This window comes from Urtica dioica, chromosome 4 (assembly GCF_054948205.1).
Source record: "Urtica dioica subsp. dioica isolate 48M chromosome 4, U.dioica_male_clone48M_v1_H2, whole genome shotgun sequence".
Lineage (NCBI taxonomy): Eukaryota > Viridiplantae > Streptophyta > Magnoliopsida > Rosales > Urticaceae > Urtica > Urtica dioica.
The window spans coordinates 12,571,619-12,587,352 of record NC_142759.1 but is presented as its reverse complement, the minus strand read 5'-3'; the positions used below and the strand labels follow the sequence as shown (position 1 = coordinate 12,587,352).

At 40.8% G+C, this 15,734-nt stretch overlaps 2 protein-coding genes across 3 annotated transcripts; one reads left to right on the top strand and one right to left on the bottom strand.

The window, feature by feature from the left end:
• Positions 1-1,795: 1,795 nt before the first annotated feature.
• On the top strand, positions 1,796-5,452 carry LOC149400528 (uncharacterized). The gene is made up of 7 exons (XM_089613736.1): positions 1,796-1,863; positions 4,069-4,358; positions 4,472-4,531; positions 4,626-4,738; positions 4,832-4,900; positions 4,997-5,048; positions 5,163-5,452. Exons 2-7 carry the CDS (start codon positions 4,071-4,073, stop codon positions 5,292-5,294), a joined length of 714 nt encoding a protein of 237 aa, XP_089469862.1. The 5' UTR covers positions 1,796-1,863; positions 4,069-4,070; the 3' UTR covers positions 5,295-5,452.
• Positions 5,366-14,023, bottom strand: MEE44 (Nucleotidyltransferase family protein). 2 transcript variants are annotated; one of them, XM_089613734.1, is made up of 17 exons: positions 12,959-14,023; positions 11,768-12,304; positions 11,561-11,662; positions 9,540-11,471; positions 9,346-9,450; positions 9,003-9,185; positions 8,862-8,924; positions 8,708-8,779; positions 8,346-8,600; positions 7,858-7,977; positions 7,525-7,584; positions 7,334-7,374; positions 7,125-7,202; positions 6,877-6,961; positions 6,592-6,752; positions 5,988-6,269; positions 5,366-5,781 (listed from the first exon to the last, which is right to left on the bottom strand). In XM_089613734.1, exons 1-15 carry the CDS (start codon positions 13,829-13,831, stop codon positions 6,618-6,620), a joined length of 4,641 nt encoding a protein of 1,546 aa, XP_089469860.1. In that variant the 5' UTR covers positions 13,832-14,023; the 3' UTR covers positions 5,366-5,781; positions 5,988-6,269; positions 6,592-6,617. The 2 variants fall into 2 exon arrangements, with proteins under 2 accessions (XP_089469860.1, XP_089469861.1); XM_089613735.1 differs by having other exon boundaries at positions 5,366-5,683.
• Positions 14,024-15,734: the final 1,711 nt, after the last annotated feature.

Here is a 15,734-nt window from a genome sequence, read left to right as displayed (position 1 = left end):
CGCAACCGTGGGACTCGCCGATATTCGAGATCGTTTCAGGAGAAAGATTGTCACAGTTAATCGGATTAACTCTCACAGTTAATTCGATTAACTGTCATAGTTAATACGCATAACTAGACTTGCGGCCTTCGAATAGTCGGATCGATGCAACCGCGGGACTCGCCGATGTTCGAGATCATTTTCGGAAGAGCTTCATCATAGGTAATCGGATTAGCTGTGACAGTTAATCGGATTAACTGTCGCCAACCTAAACTTGCAGAAGCGAAGAGTCGGGGAACACAGATCCATTCATGGTGGCTCCGCCTGGACACTCTCCATCGGCGACGAGCACGATTGGAGACGATGGTAGATCGTCTCTCTCTCTCCCTTCCGCGTCCTCACAACGATTCACCCACTCCGGCGACCTCTCCGATTTAGATCCGGCCAATCTCGCGTTCCGGGAAGACGAAACCCTTGCGATCAACCTGATCAACTTGCTCCACTCCGTCTTAGTCGTCGACGACCAGAGAAGCAGGTTTCTTCGCTCGATCCGGAGCCTAGGGCCAAGGATCGTCACCATCGTTGAGGAAGAGGCGGATCTGGACTTCTCAGACGATGAGGAGTCCTTCGTCGCTTGTTACGAGAGTGCGTGAGGTGATTTAGGGTGTCCTTTGAGGCGATCGACGAGAGCTTTCCGAGAACGAGAGGCTGATTTTGGAATCTGCCGCGGGACGCTCGTGGACCTCATTGCGCTCTCGCCTGAGGAGTCGACGGAGAAGAGAGAGACGGCCGAGAGGTGGGGAAGAAAAATCCGATTGGCGAGATTTTCCCCGACGCCGTTTTGCGACAAGGTCTGCGACGACGAAGAATCGGAGAGGAAAGAATGGTGATTGATGTTGAACCATTTCTTTTTAATGGGAGGGTAATTTTGAAACCCAAAATATTTTGGATTATTTTCTTAACAAAAATGATATTTTAGCTACTATTTTAATTGCTTCGGCTGCTTATTAACAAATCTAAAAAAAGGAAAATATCAAGAATATCCCTCGTGTTTATGCGAGATTTATCTCCTCTATTCCTAGAAATATTAGACATCTCCTTTCAGTTTAATATTCAAATTATTTTTTTGTAAAAAATAAACGAAAAATGTGATCTTTGTAATATAACATTTTTTTAATGGAGGTATAGGTTATTTATATTAAACTGAGTGGATATATCAAATATTTCTAAAAATAGAGGGGATAAATCTCACATTTCGATTAAAGAGGAGGATACTCTTGAAAAAAAAATAATGAGAGATTGAGAGATTGTTTGATAAACTTGAGAAACATTTGACACACTAAAAAAATAACTTTTAAGATCCATAAAAGTAAAAGCCCGGCGAAGCGCAAAACCAAACAACGGCGTGAGAAGGATAAATGAGTGCTTCTCTTTTCCTTCATCTTCTTCTTCTTCTTCTTCATTCAATAGTTGTTCCTTTCCAAAATAATCTTGACTGAGAAGAAAATGGATTATTCCTCATCGTACCCACCACAACCACAGGTACAACAAGGGTACGAATACCTTCAGCAACAAGCACAAGCACAACCATATTCCACAAACACTCCGAAGGAAATGCATTATTCCTCATCGTACCCATCACAACCACAACAAGGGTACGAATACCTTCAGCAAGCTCAAACACACACACAAGAAGGGTATCAGCAACAATACTCGCACGATTCGACCCAATCCCAAACCTACGATCCTTCTCAGCCCTCCTATTACCATTACTACCCTTACGATCCACAGCAACATTACCCATATTACCCTCCTCCGCCGACTCTGACCCACCAACCCATTTCCGATCCGCCTCCTCTTCCCATCTTTCCCGCCAACTTTCCGGTAAGCAGACCTCCCTTATGCCTAGATTTTCCTTTCTAATCCGTCTTCACATTATTTATCCGGTGGTGAAAAGCTCTTATCTTTTGTTTTTTTTTTCTTTCAATTTGCTCCCAAACCGGTTGCGTTACCAGATGATTGCATATTAATTCCCTTCTTGCCTGTATGATTTGATGAGAAGAACAAGACCCATTATAATACCCATTTGAATCCACAGATTGCACAAAACCCGTACCGAGGAGGAGGCAGATCGGGAAGGCCCTCGAGAGGAAGCGGCCGAGGCCGCGGCCCCCACACCCCATCTTCCTCGGCCGCTTTGCCACGTCAGCCAAAGCCTAGTCCTCAGCCACAGCCTAGTCCTCAGCCACAGCCTAAGTCTCAGCCACGGCCACATCCGTATTCCTGCGAGGTTTGCATGGTCGGTTGCAACTCCCGGGAAATCCTCGAGATGCACAACAACGGAAAGAAGCACAAAAAGAAGCTGCAAGAACTCGGCCGAGCAAGTCACAAGCCCGATAACGAGACCAAGACCGAGACCGAGAGCGAGAATAATGCAGAAGGGGAAGGAGATGTGGCTGTGGTGGTGGACAATCCGAACAGAGACGATGAGGGTAATAATAAGAGGAAGAGTACGACTAGTATAGCCTCCGAGCGGGGCTGTAAGAGCAGAAGACTCGGCGGCGAAGGAGGAGCGGCTCCGATCGTGTGCGAGTTGTGCGATGTCAAGTGCGACACTCGGGCTGTGTTCGATATCCATTTGAGCGGCAAAAAGCACCGATCCAAGGTCATGCGATTGGGTCGGCAGAGCGCAACCGTCGAGGACCCTCAGATCGCGCTGGCTCGGCTTCTCAGGACTTACGCGGCTTCGAACGTTCAGCTCGACCCTGCTCAGCTCAAGTGCCTCGTCGATTTGTGCAACGGTGCTGCCAACAATGTCGCCGCCGTGCCTGTGGAATCCGTCGAGCAAGTCCCGGACCAGCCACAAGATGGCAAGACTGAGTAGTTTCGGTAAATCATTGATTGCTTGGTTTTTTTTAGGTTTGTCCCATTAACAGTTCCTTCTGTTTGTTTGGGATTTTGGCGAGTTGGAGTGTCAAAATTGTTACAGAGATGAGATATTGTCGGAGCTTTTCCGTGCCATTGCCATACAAGAGTCTCTAATGAGGTTGGCATGTTGATAATTAATGTGAAAAGTTTGACTCATTTTTTTGTTTGACCTTATATTGGAGCGAACATTTTGAGCAAATAGGATCCTAAATCTCTCATTAATTTACTCTTTTGAAGTCAAATAGTCGTGTTTTTTCTTCGGAGTAAAGGTGAGCAAGATGATTAACTGGTTATTTATTTTGACCATTTTGAAGGATTTACGGTTAACTGTGCAAAACGGTTGAATGTTAAACCAACTAATATATATTTCCAGTATTTTGTTAATTTTGACCAAAAACACCGGTTAAAATGCTTTGCCTCGGCTTCGGAGACAATAAAATTGGAGTAAAACAGTCCTCAAATTTTTTTTTTTTTTTTTTTTTTTTTTCATATTTTTATGTGGCTAATAACCTGAAACAACTGTACACTGGTAATCAACAGAGCCAAAAAAAAAAAAAAAAAAAAAACCAGATTCAATTCCACTTCCCGCGTATATCCTTTCCAAACTATGAGAGAGTAACATTTGCTTCGCTAATCAGATTCAGAGTCCAACAAGACGGGGCTTGGCAAACGGAAATCCCGAGCCTCATCCATAGTACCAATGATCTATCGACATTCGAAATGGTCAAAGACTTCTCTTTCCCAATGTAATGTTCCACAAAATGTAATGTTTTATCGGCCTTTTTCCGAAATGGAAGAGGAGGGCAATGATTTAGGCCATATATATTTCGCAATCTTCAACGCGGCGCGCTTGAAATGTTCCTCATCCTTGAATTCAAACTTGTCCTGTGTTCGGATTTCACCAAGTGCTCCGATTTCTAAATAAAAAAAAAAAAAAAAAAAAAAACCACATCATAAAAAATGCAAGAACTTTGTTAATTGTGCAAATAGAAAATTTTGTCCTAGTGATAATATTTAAAAGTGTAATTAAATTATCTAAATGTGTAAAATATTTAACAAATTGATCACTGCCTCCAAACAAACATGACGTAGCTAAAAAATACTAGAGCAAAATTTGTATTTTGACCATTAAATTCGTCTCTCTCTCAATTTTGCGCGCAGGGATGTGGTCGGTGCAACTACAACGAGCTTCCCTGCCGCCACAATCATCATTCCATGGCTTCGTTCAAAATCCCCAAAACGCCCCTTTCACTCTGCCCTTCCCTCCCCAGAAACGTAGACACATTAACGGAGTAAAGGCCGTTTCGAGTTTGATAGATGAAATTCCACCGAATGCCCTTCGCCGGAAGCGAGACCCGAACTGGAGAGGAGGCTTCAGTCTGGGGGTAGATTTGGGATTTTCCCGCACTGGCCTCGCTCTCAGCAAAGGCTACACCGTCCGTCCTCTCTCCGTAATTATCCCACACCCTCCATGTCCAATTTCGTCTTTTTAAAGAATAAAATTGTTATTACTATTAGTTCGTCGCTCTTCCGTTTTGTTGTTGACTCTGTTACTCCGTTTAAGGTTTTGAAATTGAGAGGAGACAAACTTGAGTTACACCTTCTTGAGGTTGCTAAGAAGCAGGTACGTACGTCGACTAAAACACTAGACTGAGTTTTCATTTGATTTTCATTTTTCTGTTACTGAAAATTTAATAATAAATAAGTAACAAATGTAGGAAGTTGATGAGTTTATAATTGGGCTTCCAAAATCAAGCGATGGGAGTGAGACGCCACAGTCAAACAAAGTTCGGAGTGTTGCTGGCAGATTTGCCGCTCGAGCTGCCCAAAGGTGGTACTTTTATTTTTTAATAAATATAACTTGTTTGTTTATTGACGTAATGTTGACCATAATAACTTTAATCTGTGCTTCGTCATAATCCAGGGGTTGGAGAGTTTACTTGCTAGATGAACATGGGACAACTAAAGAAGCATCTGACAGAATGATCAACATGTAATTTTTCATGTGCATATTCATATTTTTATCACACATACTGTCATTGTGGATTGGTTAATAACTTGCGAAATCTTTTTTTTTTTTTTTTTTCAGGGACCTAAGTGATTCTGCTAGGCGAAACAATTCCGATGCCTATGCTGCAGTGGTAACGGAATTAAATATTTTCAGATTTTTTTTTATTTTTTTTTTTATGTTTGGTGTAATGTTTTCATAAGTGAAGCTTTTGATGTCTTTGGTTTGCTTTACTAATTTGGAACAGATAGTGTTGGAGAGATATTTTTCGACAGAGGGCGAGGGGATCGAGCTTGTCTTGCCGAAGAGCGGAGATCTACAAGAGCAACTCCGACGAGGTCCTCCCAAGGACGTTGATCTCTTCTCTGAAGACGACTAGAGTTTATTAACTTGAACATCGTGGATCGTTTTTTTTTCAAGTGGAGACAATTTTGTTGTAAGGTTTGCCTTTGTATTAAATTAATACATAATGTACAAATTACATTACATGTAGTGTACATTTACAACTATAGAACCAAACCACCCTGTTACAGAAAAGAGAGCGGACTGCGAATAATTAACAAGTACAAATGTAGGATTGTTTATGCGATTATCAAACAGAGAGCACAAGCGTGGAGAAATGAGTAAGGGTGATAACTGCAACAATAATTCACTACTCAGGCTATAGATATCGCTTGTCAGGACAACCTGGCTATGCCCATGAACTCGAGGAAGATTTATTCACGGCTCCTTTATCTTGGGAAAACCAGTTTATTACTTTCTTCGAATCTGAAGTGTCAGTTTTGAGAAGGAAAATGGGTTAGTTGCGGTTCGCTCAAAACTGGCATACGTGTTATCTACATGCTTGAAACTTGGTGGCATTTTCCCTGGACATAGGAAAAATCAGCCATATTTAAGTTATGTATAGAATATATAACTCGTGAATTGTAACAGAGATCTCATAAGAGATGTGTAAAGATTGCCAAGACGTTTCGGATGGCACCCATGTCTTTGACTTTCCAAAGTAATTTATGCTAATTCAGTAAGTCACAAGAAAGCATCATTTTGTCTATAATTTTACAGAATAAATTACCTCAATTATGATGGAGATGTAATGAGACAGTTCCCCCAGATATCCCGATGATGACATGCGGTGCGAGGCCTGAGTACAAAATCATCATTTGAGAATAAGACACGGTCGCTCTCGATGTTCAGATCGCGCCTCCTATTAGAGAGAGCTGAAAAACTATGGTTTTTAGTTTCACCCATCTTTTTCTCAGAGTCTTGAGCCCTTTACTCGAAACCATTTACGGTATGTAGAGCTTACATACCGCTGCGATCTTTTACTTAATCAAGAAACCGAACGCTGCGAATGCTATAAGAAGAGGGAAAATATTAAGAACATTGTAATGTAAGAACTATGAAGATAGAAGTGAAGTGACAAACCCTGGGAAGTAACATTAAGAAATTCATTTTGAAAAATTACACAAGATGTTCACATAGTTCATATTTTAAAACCCAATCCGATGCTATTCTCTGTAAGGAAGAGAATTCTTTAAAACGGAAAAAATTAGATTTCTGTTGCTTTTTGTTAATGTTGTCTTAAATTGTTTGTCCTCACTTAACACCCAGAAAGAAAAGAAAAAAAGACGGCAGATAAACTATTGTAACATTACAACAACGAAATCCGAGAATACCTTCCAAACATGTAGTGTATGATGCATTACTCCTCCTGCGATAAACCAATACTTGGTATAATTTTTGGAAGCAGTTTTGGAGAAACATCCGAACTCATATCCTTGTCACTGGAAAAGTTGGCACACTCATTCTCCAATATCACATATGCTTCCGAGAATGCCTATATCATATTTATTTGTGTGTGTCACTCAAAACATATATATCCACAAGAGTAAAGCAAAACTGAACGGAATGAGAGCAAAAATAAACTGAGACCATAGTTGAAATATAATATAGGAAATTACCTTGATACATTGATGAATCCTAAAGCAATTCCTACCCACATTATTTGTTGGGAATAGGGGATCATCAATGTGTATTGGATCAATGCTGGAACATCAAACATCATGCAGATATGATAATCAGAATTTTCGTATCACTGAATCAAACCTGCAACTTTTTGGTTTATCTGACTTCTCTTATCATGATAGCAAGATTTTTGGAAAACTAAAATCTATGCTTATGGTATAAAGCAAAAATAGGAGTGCCTTACCTACAACCTCTTTCCCTTTTTATATAGATTCCACTTCCCCTCACTGATGTTCGCATTTGACGAGGATCAAATACATTCCTGGAAATAAAGTTGGTTTATATAAGATAAAACGTTTTTTGAGGAGCGTACATGAATAACGAAAAGATTTCATGACATGTCTCATGTAAATAAAATAAGCACTTGAATTAAAGACAGCATTCACAACATACCCAAAAAAGTAAAGAAAATCTATCAGCAGGCTCCCATAATTCTGCAATAAAAATATAATGTCACTAAAATATAATTTGGCTTCAGCTAGATCACTAAATCTGTGAACCGATCAACTTGTGGTCCATGTAATTTAATTTCACGTGTGATAAAACATTCCATAAAGGATGCTGCTAAAACAGCATTAACTCACCTGATTGATAGACCGGCCAAGATGATGCTGATGTTGAAGAAAGCGTATAACTAGCAATATCTGTCATGGGAATGAAGATTACGATTGATTACATACTAAGGAGATAAAGTAGACATTTGATACCAGGCACAGGTGTGGCAAAGCCGAGCCTGATTAGTTAAAGCCACAATTACAGGATCTCTAGTATTAATTCACCAGAATGCATCAATTGGATGGTAGTATATTTTGATCAGCAAGATCCAAAAACATTTGCATATGATTTATAGGACTCGGTTTAACATTACAACACACCATCATCATGTCCCAAATTGATCGAATGAAATGACTACTCACCAAACAATACGAGCTCAAGCCACCAGAATAGGATTGATCCAGACTTCGATCCGACAAGAACTGTTTGAGTACCATTGCAAGCGGCACAGCTGCTGGAAACTGCTCAGTCAGCTTCTTAACCTGCAATTTGAATTAATATTTAGGAATAATTCATAAAGTGCTAAAGGTGTTCTAAGTACAAATGCAGAGGAATATAAGGCACAACTTCAAGTAACGCAGTTCTGTCCTAGTCATATTATTTATTAAATTGAGTTTATATTTATCTGCTTGGCATTATATCTTTTACAGTTAGTAATCATTTCTATGTGTTAGCTCCTAGATATTTGAGTTTAGATAGATTTAAATAGCATGTTATACCCAAAATTACATATTCAGAAATAAGAAAGAGAATCGTTTGCTTCTCTATCTGCAAACAGGTGGACACATAAACACCCAAGGGATAGAATCTGAAGGTCTTTCTGTATACAAATATCAACAAAATTGCATACCAGCTCAGTAGTCTGGAGTCCTGTATGTGACGGAGATTTAAAACTAATGTCAAGCCGAACTGATATTGAGTCCTTTGGAGAATCACGGTTTATCGGTGTGCTTTTTGGCAAAGTAGATTCTTCCAAAACAACCACATCGCTATGAGCTGTAGAGCCTTGGTCATGACTAGGTTCTTCTTTTGGTGATTGAACGTTTGAACTAGATGAGGCGATCAGATCATGAGGAACTTCAACCGCGAGCATGATTATAGGTATCTGTTTCAAAAGACGAATCAGACGAGAAATAAGTTAATTATGGTACAGATGATGGAATGAAAATTACACCCGTAATTAGGGGGATAAAAAAAGGAAGAAAACCATACAGCTGTATTTTCCACGGTCTTCAAAGAATCGATTTGAACCCAATCCTGGTTGGCAAGATATCTAGCTGCATGCTGAGGAGAAAGGCGCAATTCATGTTTTAAATAGCCAATCGAGTAGAAAGTAAAAAGTGAAGATGAAAAAGTGCAAAGATACCTGAAGGCATGTTTCTTTAATACCATTACGACCCTCCAGTATACCAGCTTCTTTGATTGGCTCCTACAGACAAAATTCAATTCAATCTTTCCATTTTTTTAGCGATATCGAATTTTCGAAGGGTGAGATTAGCAAATTTACCAGGTTCCTCACAGGAGGGAGACAAACAACAAGGTCTACATCACTGGTAGGAAGTGCCAAACCTGTCAAATTCGAACCAAATATGTTTGTCCTGGACCTGGGCCACAGCACTTGGAGAGAACGTGTAACCCGCTTGACAGCCCATGTAATGTAAGGCTTTCTGGCCAGATTTTGTGCAGCAACCTGGAGGATCCATGCAAAAAAATCATTTGTATATTTTAGGTCATGCAAATGGCCAGAAGCTTCGAACTTAAAAGAAAACTTCAATCAGTGAGTTTGGAACAGAGGCTAATGATCAGTAGAAGCCAATGACGAAAATAAAGCGGCTAATCAAGCTTTATACCTTCTTGCAGAAAGCTTCAATCTCATCATGGAGTAGGGTAAGGGACGCTTTTCGAGTTGGACAGCTTTGTAACTCAGCTGGTTGCATCGGTAATGCAACATCTGGCTGCAAGAAAACATAGTTTGGAGTATTAAACTAGAGCATACTAGAACAGAAAGTAAATTGATTTGAAGCAAAAACAATGCTTCACTTACGTGTTCTTGGTCACGAGCTAGATGGGATATAGCTATGAGACGATCCTGCAGCAAAGCTGGAGGAAGAGGTTGTATGATTGAGTTCCCTGAAAAGTTATTACTTCTCCAAGATGGCCAGACAATTTCAGCACCATCTCTGTATAAGCAAGCTTCTTCCAGATTAGCTCCATCGTGGAACCAGCCTCGCATACCCCAATGCCTTGGGCTCGAACTACCAGACCTAACAGTCGGAAAGCCCCTGTGTTTTCGGGAATCACTCACGGGGGACGGTGGAGGGGGCCGCGGGCCCCGCGTAACACATCGCATGACAGGCGACGGTGGTCGCTTTACTCGAGGGTGTTCGCTTCTAGAAAGCGGAAGACACGGACTTTTAACATCATGACCACGCTTAAACTCGGACCTTGACCTGTCCCGCGTTATATTTGGGATTACGATGGGAGGTAAAACATGATAAGGAAGGGAATCTCGAGCTTTCCCTTCGACCTCACCGGTTAAATCTGTCAGCGATCTAGATGTATCTTCCTCGGAAAGTGCATCCGTAAGTGTTGTCGGGGTATGAAGAATCTTGGCCTGAATCTCGCTTCCCGCCATGACATAGCCCAAGGCCTGGTGACCTGGGCCAAGAGTATCGAAAGGAGAACAAAACGCAGCAGTCGGAGAAGTCAAACCGTTTGTGCTGTACGGAGATGAGAAAGCAACCATATCGTCGACAGCTCTGTTCATGTCAGCCTCGCGCCAAGCCCATGAACTGTCGTCTGAGCTAAGGGAAGGAGGACGAGAGAATCCTCCCATGGGGCGATCGGACGGGTCCCAGTACATCACTCCACCACCAAAATATTGATTATAATCTACTTCATGGATATCCATTTCGTCCTCCGATAACCACTGGCTGTCCCAGTCCTCCTGTAATTCATTTTTATTCTTTAAATCGGGAGAATCTACGAAATCCCCGGAATTCTTTCTTTCCTCATCAGTGCTCGCTGGATTAAGAGGCATGTTGCAGTTAGAGAATTCCTGGGGATAAGTGTAGTGCCACCTCGGCACGAACCCGGATTCATAATTACAGGTCCGAGATGGAGCTAGCCCACAAACGCTGCGAACCATAGGAGGCCAGTCTACACTCATAGGCAGTTGTCGGGCCAAGAGCGGGCTACACGTACCTTCAATATTTCGCTGGTGTATGGCCGGTATCAAAGTCTGAGGAAAGTGATGATGCCAGTTGCGACTTACATCCAGATGCAATCGATCTGTGGCATGAGGGAGATGTGGATAACGAGGTGGAAAGTACGTAGAAGCAACACTCGGCCACTCATTTGGAGGGCCATGTGAAGAGCTTGAAGGCGTTGTATCAGATAGACATCTACCATCTTGATCCCGAATTAAAACATTTTTCTCTTTAATGTCAAAAACTCTAACCTGTTTCTCTGACGAAGATGATTTTAGATCAGGTTCTCTAATAAGTTTAGGCTTCTCTATGTTTATATATCCGTTTCCAACACTGTGACCATCCAACACATGCGTAGAGAAGGGTACTGCATTTCCATTAACAATACAGCTAGGTTTTCCTAAAATTGACGGTATACTTTTATTCTTGTTTGACTGACAGGAGTCGGCAACTTCAGCGTCTTGAACACTTTGGATGTTATCTGTGATGGGATGTCCTTTGGCAGAACTAGAAGAGCTTGAGCTGACAAGGGCAGGGCTCTTAACTGAACTCTCACTTGACTCGTTCTGAAAGCTTAAACTAACGGACGATGGGCTTGATATCTTATCTTGAGAAACGACAGAACTGGAAGCTTCCGTAACTGATCTTTTACAGTCCATTACTTCACCAGGATCCTTAAAGCCATTAATCCTTTTTTTTCCTTTTCCTTTTCTCGTCTTTCTAGCAGCGGATTGAGTTTTTCCAACATTCGGCACATTTGCAGGTTCCTGATGGCACGGTAACAGTTACAAAAAATTCAAACTTTCAAGGAAATAGGAGAACCAAACTAAACGAAAGGACAAGGAATCACTCCTACTTTAAGTGAAGACATCTTGCTAACATCAGTCCCTTGAGGCACCTCAGGTGCCTCCTTGGGCTCCAACTCTCGCTGCTCATAATTTATTGTACAATCGATGGCCTGGCATAACACAAACACAATATCCAGTATTTGTTATCAACAAGCTTTTCATGTATTAAAAAGACAATTTGCAAATCCCTCGCAAAACAATGAAGGAGAAAATACCTTAACTGATTTGTTCAACAATTCCCCACATCCCCCTGAAACAGGATCTAGCTTCTTTGTGTTACGGGGCCTCCCTTTTTTCTTACGGCTACTAGCACCTGATTTTCCCTTGGGTTTAATAGGTGAAGAACTAACACTTTCCTCTGCTATAAGTTCAAGTTTCGTGCAATCAAGTGAGATAACCATTAGCAATCCTCTTACTTTTCTTAGTATAAAATCAGAAATTGTACAAATTGAACTCAACGAGCTGAAGAAAATTTTCCCTTTATCACAGCCACTATCTTGACATAAAAATGTCATCTTTACAATATCCCGAAGCACAATTAAACTATTCAAGGCATTACATAAGGAAGCAGATTTTCCAGAAGCAGAAGGTGGGACAATGTTTGACCCAAATTCAGCGTCAGTTCCAAGTGTCGAGACACTCTTTCGTGTATTTACATTATAGCTGTACCTCAGTGGCTGCTCGTCTCCCGTTTTGAAGAGCCCGAGCTCATCCTCTGATCCACTACTCGCCGCCTTCAGAATCTCACCAGTCTGGAGATCAAACGGATCAGAGTTTATCTTATTACCGTAAAATGTATCAAAACCAGGATTTAACCACAATGATCATATTTCAATGGTATTATGAAATTGTAAAGGTCACGAATTTATTTCCATTATCGTAAAAGCCCACGAGGTACTGAGTCAGCGGTATGGAAGATAGCCCGTGAGTCTGACTCAGGCAGAGGTCACTGGGGCAGAAAATATGTGACAGCTGGAACCTGGAATTGGGGCGTGTGGGGTTCACAAAAAAAAAAAAAAAGAAAAAAAAAAAGAAGAAGATAATGCTATCGAAACAGAAACAGCTAGCCTTTCAAGCTATAAAGATCACGTCTTGATCTCCATCGCAGTAAAGATTTTAGGAGCCAAATCAATAATATGATTTTCCAAAGCTGTTATGAAACTCAAAACTATCAGAGCTAAACACTTTAAGGTAAGACGCATAAAATCAAGCATTGAATGAACTTGCTAATTGAAAAGAAAGAAAATTTGCCACAAATGGTATACAAAACGATCAGAGACTTCAATGCATATATAATATTGAAGTCGCTTCAAAGTTCATCTCCAGGACAGAGAAACTATCAAAGCCAAACGTATGTAGAAAAAAGAAACATCTTTTTCGGATATTACCAAGCAAGAAGAACTAACCAGATTCTTAGCTGATTTTCCTAACGCAGAAATGAACAACTTCTTCTTGGTCGGAAGATCAATATTGTCCCACCAATCAACACAACCTTTCTTCCTCCAATAAACATTCGCCGCCACTCCGGCGGCGGCGAGCTTCTCCTTCAACCTCGCTCCTCTCTTCTTCACGTTTCCACTGCACTGATTCAGCCAAGCCAACCTCAACGAGACCTCTAACCGGTTCGCCACGAAAGCTTCAATGCTGTAATAGCCTTTGTCCTTCAGCCACTCTAATTCGACCCAATCCGATCCCAATTCGCTCTCTTCGCCTCTCAGAAACCTCCCATCGGAGACTCCGTCCATGACTTCAACAAATCTATCGAAATCCTCGACCAACTCCTCGATCACCGTCATCGAGTCCAAGCGACTAGCCGACGAGAACGAGGACGATGACGAACACTCGGCCTCCTCTTCCGACGAGAAAAGCCGCGTCGACTCGAAGATCGCCCTCTCCGACTCGTCCGACTCGGAAACCCTAGCGAGCAATCCCGATGAGCTCTTAAAGCAGACGCTGGGGAGATCGCCGGAGAGGATGTCGGAGAGGACGATGAAGCGGCCATGGCCACGCGCGCGGCGCGTGGAGAGCATCTGGACGAGGACGCGGACGAAGCCGGCGTCGACGGCGGTGAGGTGGGAGCCACGGCGGTGAACGGAGAGGGACGCGAACCACTTGAGAATGGAAGACCTCGGGTTGGGGTTAGGGCTAGGGTTTGAAGACGGCGATCGGGATTGGGATTGAGAGTGGTAGAGAGAGATGTGAGAGGTGAGCGCGTCGACGAGCTGGTTCTGAGTCGGGAGCGAGTTCCGGAGATGACTCAGCTCTGGTTTCGAAGACATAGTTTGATGATTTCATGCACACGGTGAGAGCGCGAGAGATTCGTTTGATTGCAGAGACCGATGAAGATGGAAGAAGAATGAGACGACAATTACGAGGGAATTCCAGTTTTTTTTTTTTTTGTCAGAACAATCGGAGTTTCGACTTTGTTGTTTTTTTTTTTTTTTTTTCCCTTCCGGGTCGCTGTGTTACTGTTACCGTGAAATAAAAGATACGCCGTTTGTCAAGGTCTGTGTGTTTGTACTTTGTAGACGCCGTTACTCAGATGTTATTTGTTGTGATGTCGTTAGAATTCAGACATGTATATAGATTGCCAGAAACTTGTCAATAATATAAACAAATTGAGAACACCTAACTGATTAGAACTTGGTATATTTTCTTAGAAATTTATTATGTTTGAATTTCAGGAGTTATTATACATGTTCCCAATTTTCATCGCTCATCGCAATTTTCATCAGCCATTACAATTTTCATAAACACATTTATTTTCAACTTTCACATATTTATGTTGCAATTACTATCGGCTACCACAAAATTTATGATTTTTGAGGGGCATGGAGGCGAAGCGACGTTTCAATCCTTGCTTTGATCTTCAACTTTAAAGATATATAACTTAAACAATTTAATTCCAAGAGTATGACTTTTTGCATTGTTTATTTACTAGATATATTTTATTTTTATTTTTGAAATTAATAATATTATTAATTTATCAACCCCATCTTCTACAACTGTTTTACTCATTTCAGATCGAGGAGGTACACATTTTGCGAACTGAATGAAAAAAAAAAACCAATTCAGTGGTGACATTCCTCCTCAATAAGATTTTATCCTTCCATTCGCTTTTATCTTTCCATCTTTTTACGGACATGTGATGTGCCATATAAGCAATAGTATAAGGGAGAATGGTAAATAACAAAATCCTTCTTTGAGAATATAAAAATGAATGGTGCTATTAGTAATTAAAACAACATGAAACACCATGGTTGATTTGTCCATCTTGTTGACAAGCATGTTGTCGTTTAGGTTTAATAGAAGATTCGATGGCTCTTCTTCAAATTGAAAAGCGGCTCGCCTTTGCAGCATTCCAGATAATGTTTATGGGTCCGACAATAACTTCTTTATAAATCATGGTCTATTTTTCTTCTTCCTCGCATCTATTGTGCATTCCCATTTTGTCTTAGGCAGAGACGACCAATCAACTCCTCTTACAATTAAAACACATTCTCAAGCAAAGAACCTATCCTATCGTAATGCTCAAAGACTTGAAAGATGATAAAAAAAAAGCCGAGTCATCTAGAACATGTTAGACTTTATTTTATAAAGGTCAAGTATGTGTGTGGCCCAAGTGTAATACCAATTAGTGGGCTTAATATATAATCAGATTAAATCTTATTGGTTAATTAAAATAAAGGTAATTTTCCTATATTCCCCGATGATGAGTCTATATAAAGAGAAATTCTAGGGATTGGTCATCTTTCAACCCATTACGTATTTTTTCTATATCATCAAAAGAAAGTTTTCAAGTAAAAAATGGTCAAAAGAGAAAAACCAATTTCAATGATTCTGTCACCGCCGTCGTTGCTCTCATCATAGATTGAGGTAGGCTTTCTTGATCTCTAATGATATGTGAAAATCATCTAGTTCTAACATTTTGGTTATTTAATATTGTTCAAATTAATGCTTACTTAACATGTATTACTTAATTTCCAAGACAAAGCATAAGTTTTTTTTTTTTTTTTATCATGTACATGTTTGAAGGTGTACCAACCAGAATTTCTCCTCATTTGAAGACTTTCAAACACATTTTGACATTTAGTACATCTGGAATATGAATTTGAAGATACCATCTAAATTATCATTGCCCTACCCAAATCCTCTATTATCTTAAGCGGATAAACACCGACC

Coding starts and splice junctions, on each gene's coding strand:
- LOC149400528 (XM_089613736.1), top strand. CDS start 4,071: ATGTGGTCGGTGCAACTACAACGAGCTTCCCTGCCGCCACAATCATCA. Junction 4,359..4,471: donor ACACCGTCCGTCCTCTCTCC/GTAATTATCCCA, acceptor ACTCCGTTTAAG/GTTTTGAAATTGAGAGGAGA. Junction 5,049..5,162: donor CCGATGCCTATGCTGCAGTG/GTAACGGAATTA, acceptor AATTTGGAACAG/ATAGTGTTGGAGAGATATTT.
- MEE44 (XM_089613734.1), bottom strand. CDS start 13,831: ATGTCTTCGAAACCAGAGCTGAGTCATCTCCGGAACTCGCTCCCGACT. Junction 12,305..12,958: donor GAAAATCAGCTAAGAATCTG/GTTAGTTCTTCT, acceptor TTTGATCTCCAG/ACTGGTGAGATTCTGAAGGC. Junction 9,451..9,539: donor TAGCTCGTGACCAAGAACAC/GTAAGTGAAGCA, acceptor GTTTTCTTGCAG/CCAGATGTTGCATTACCGAT.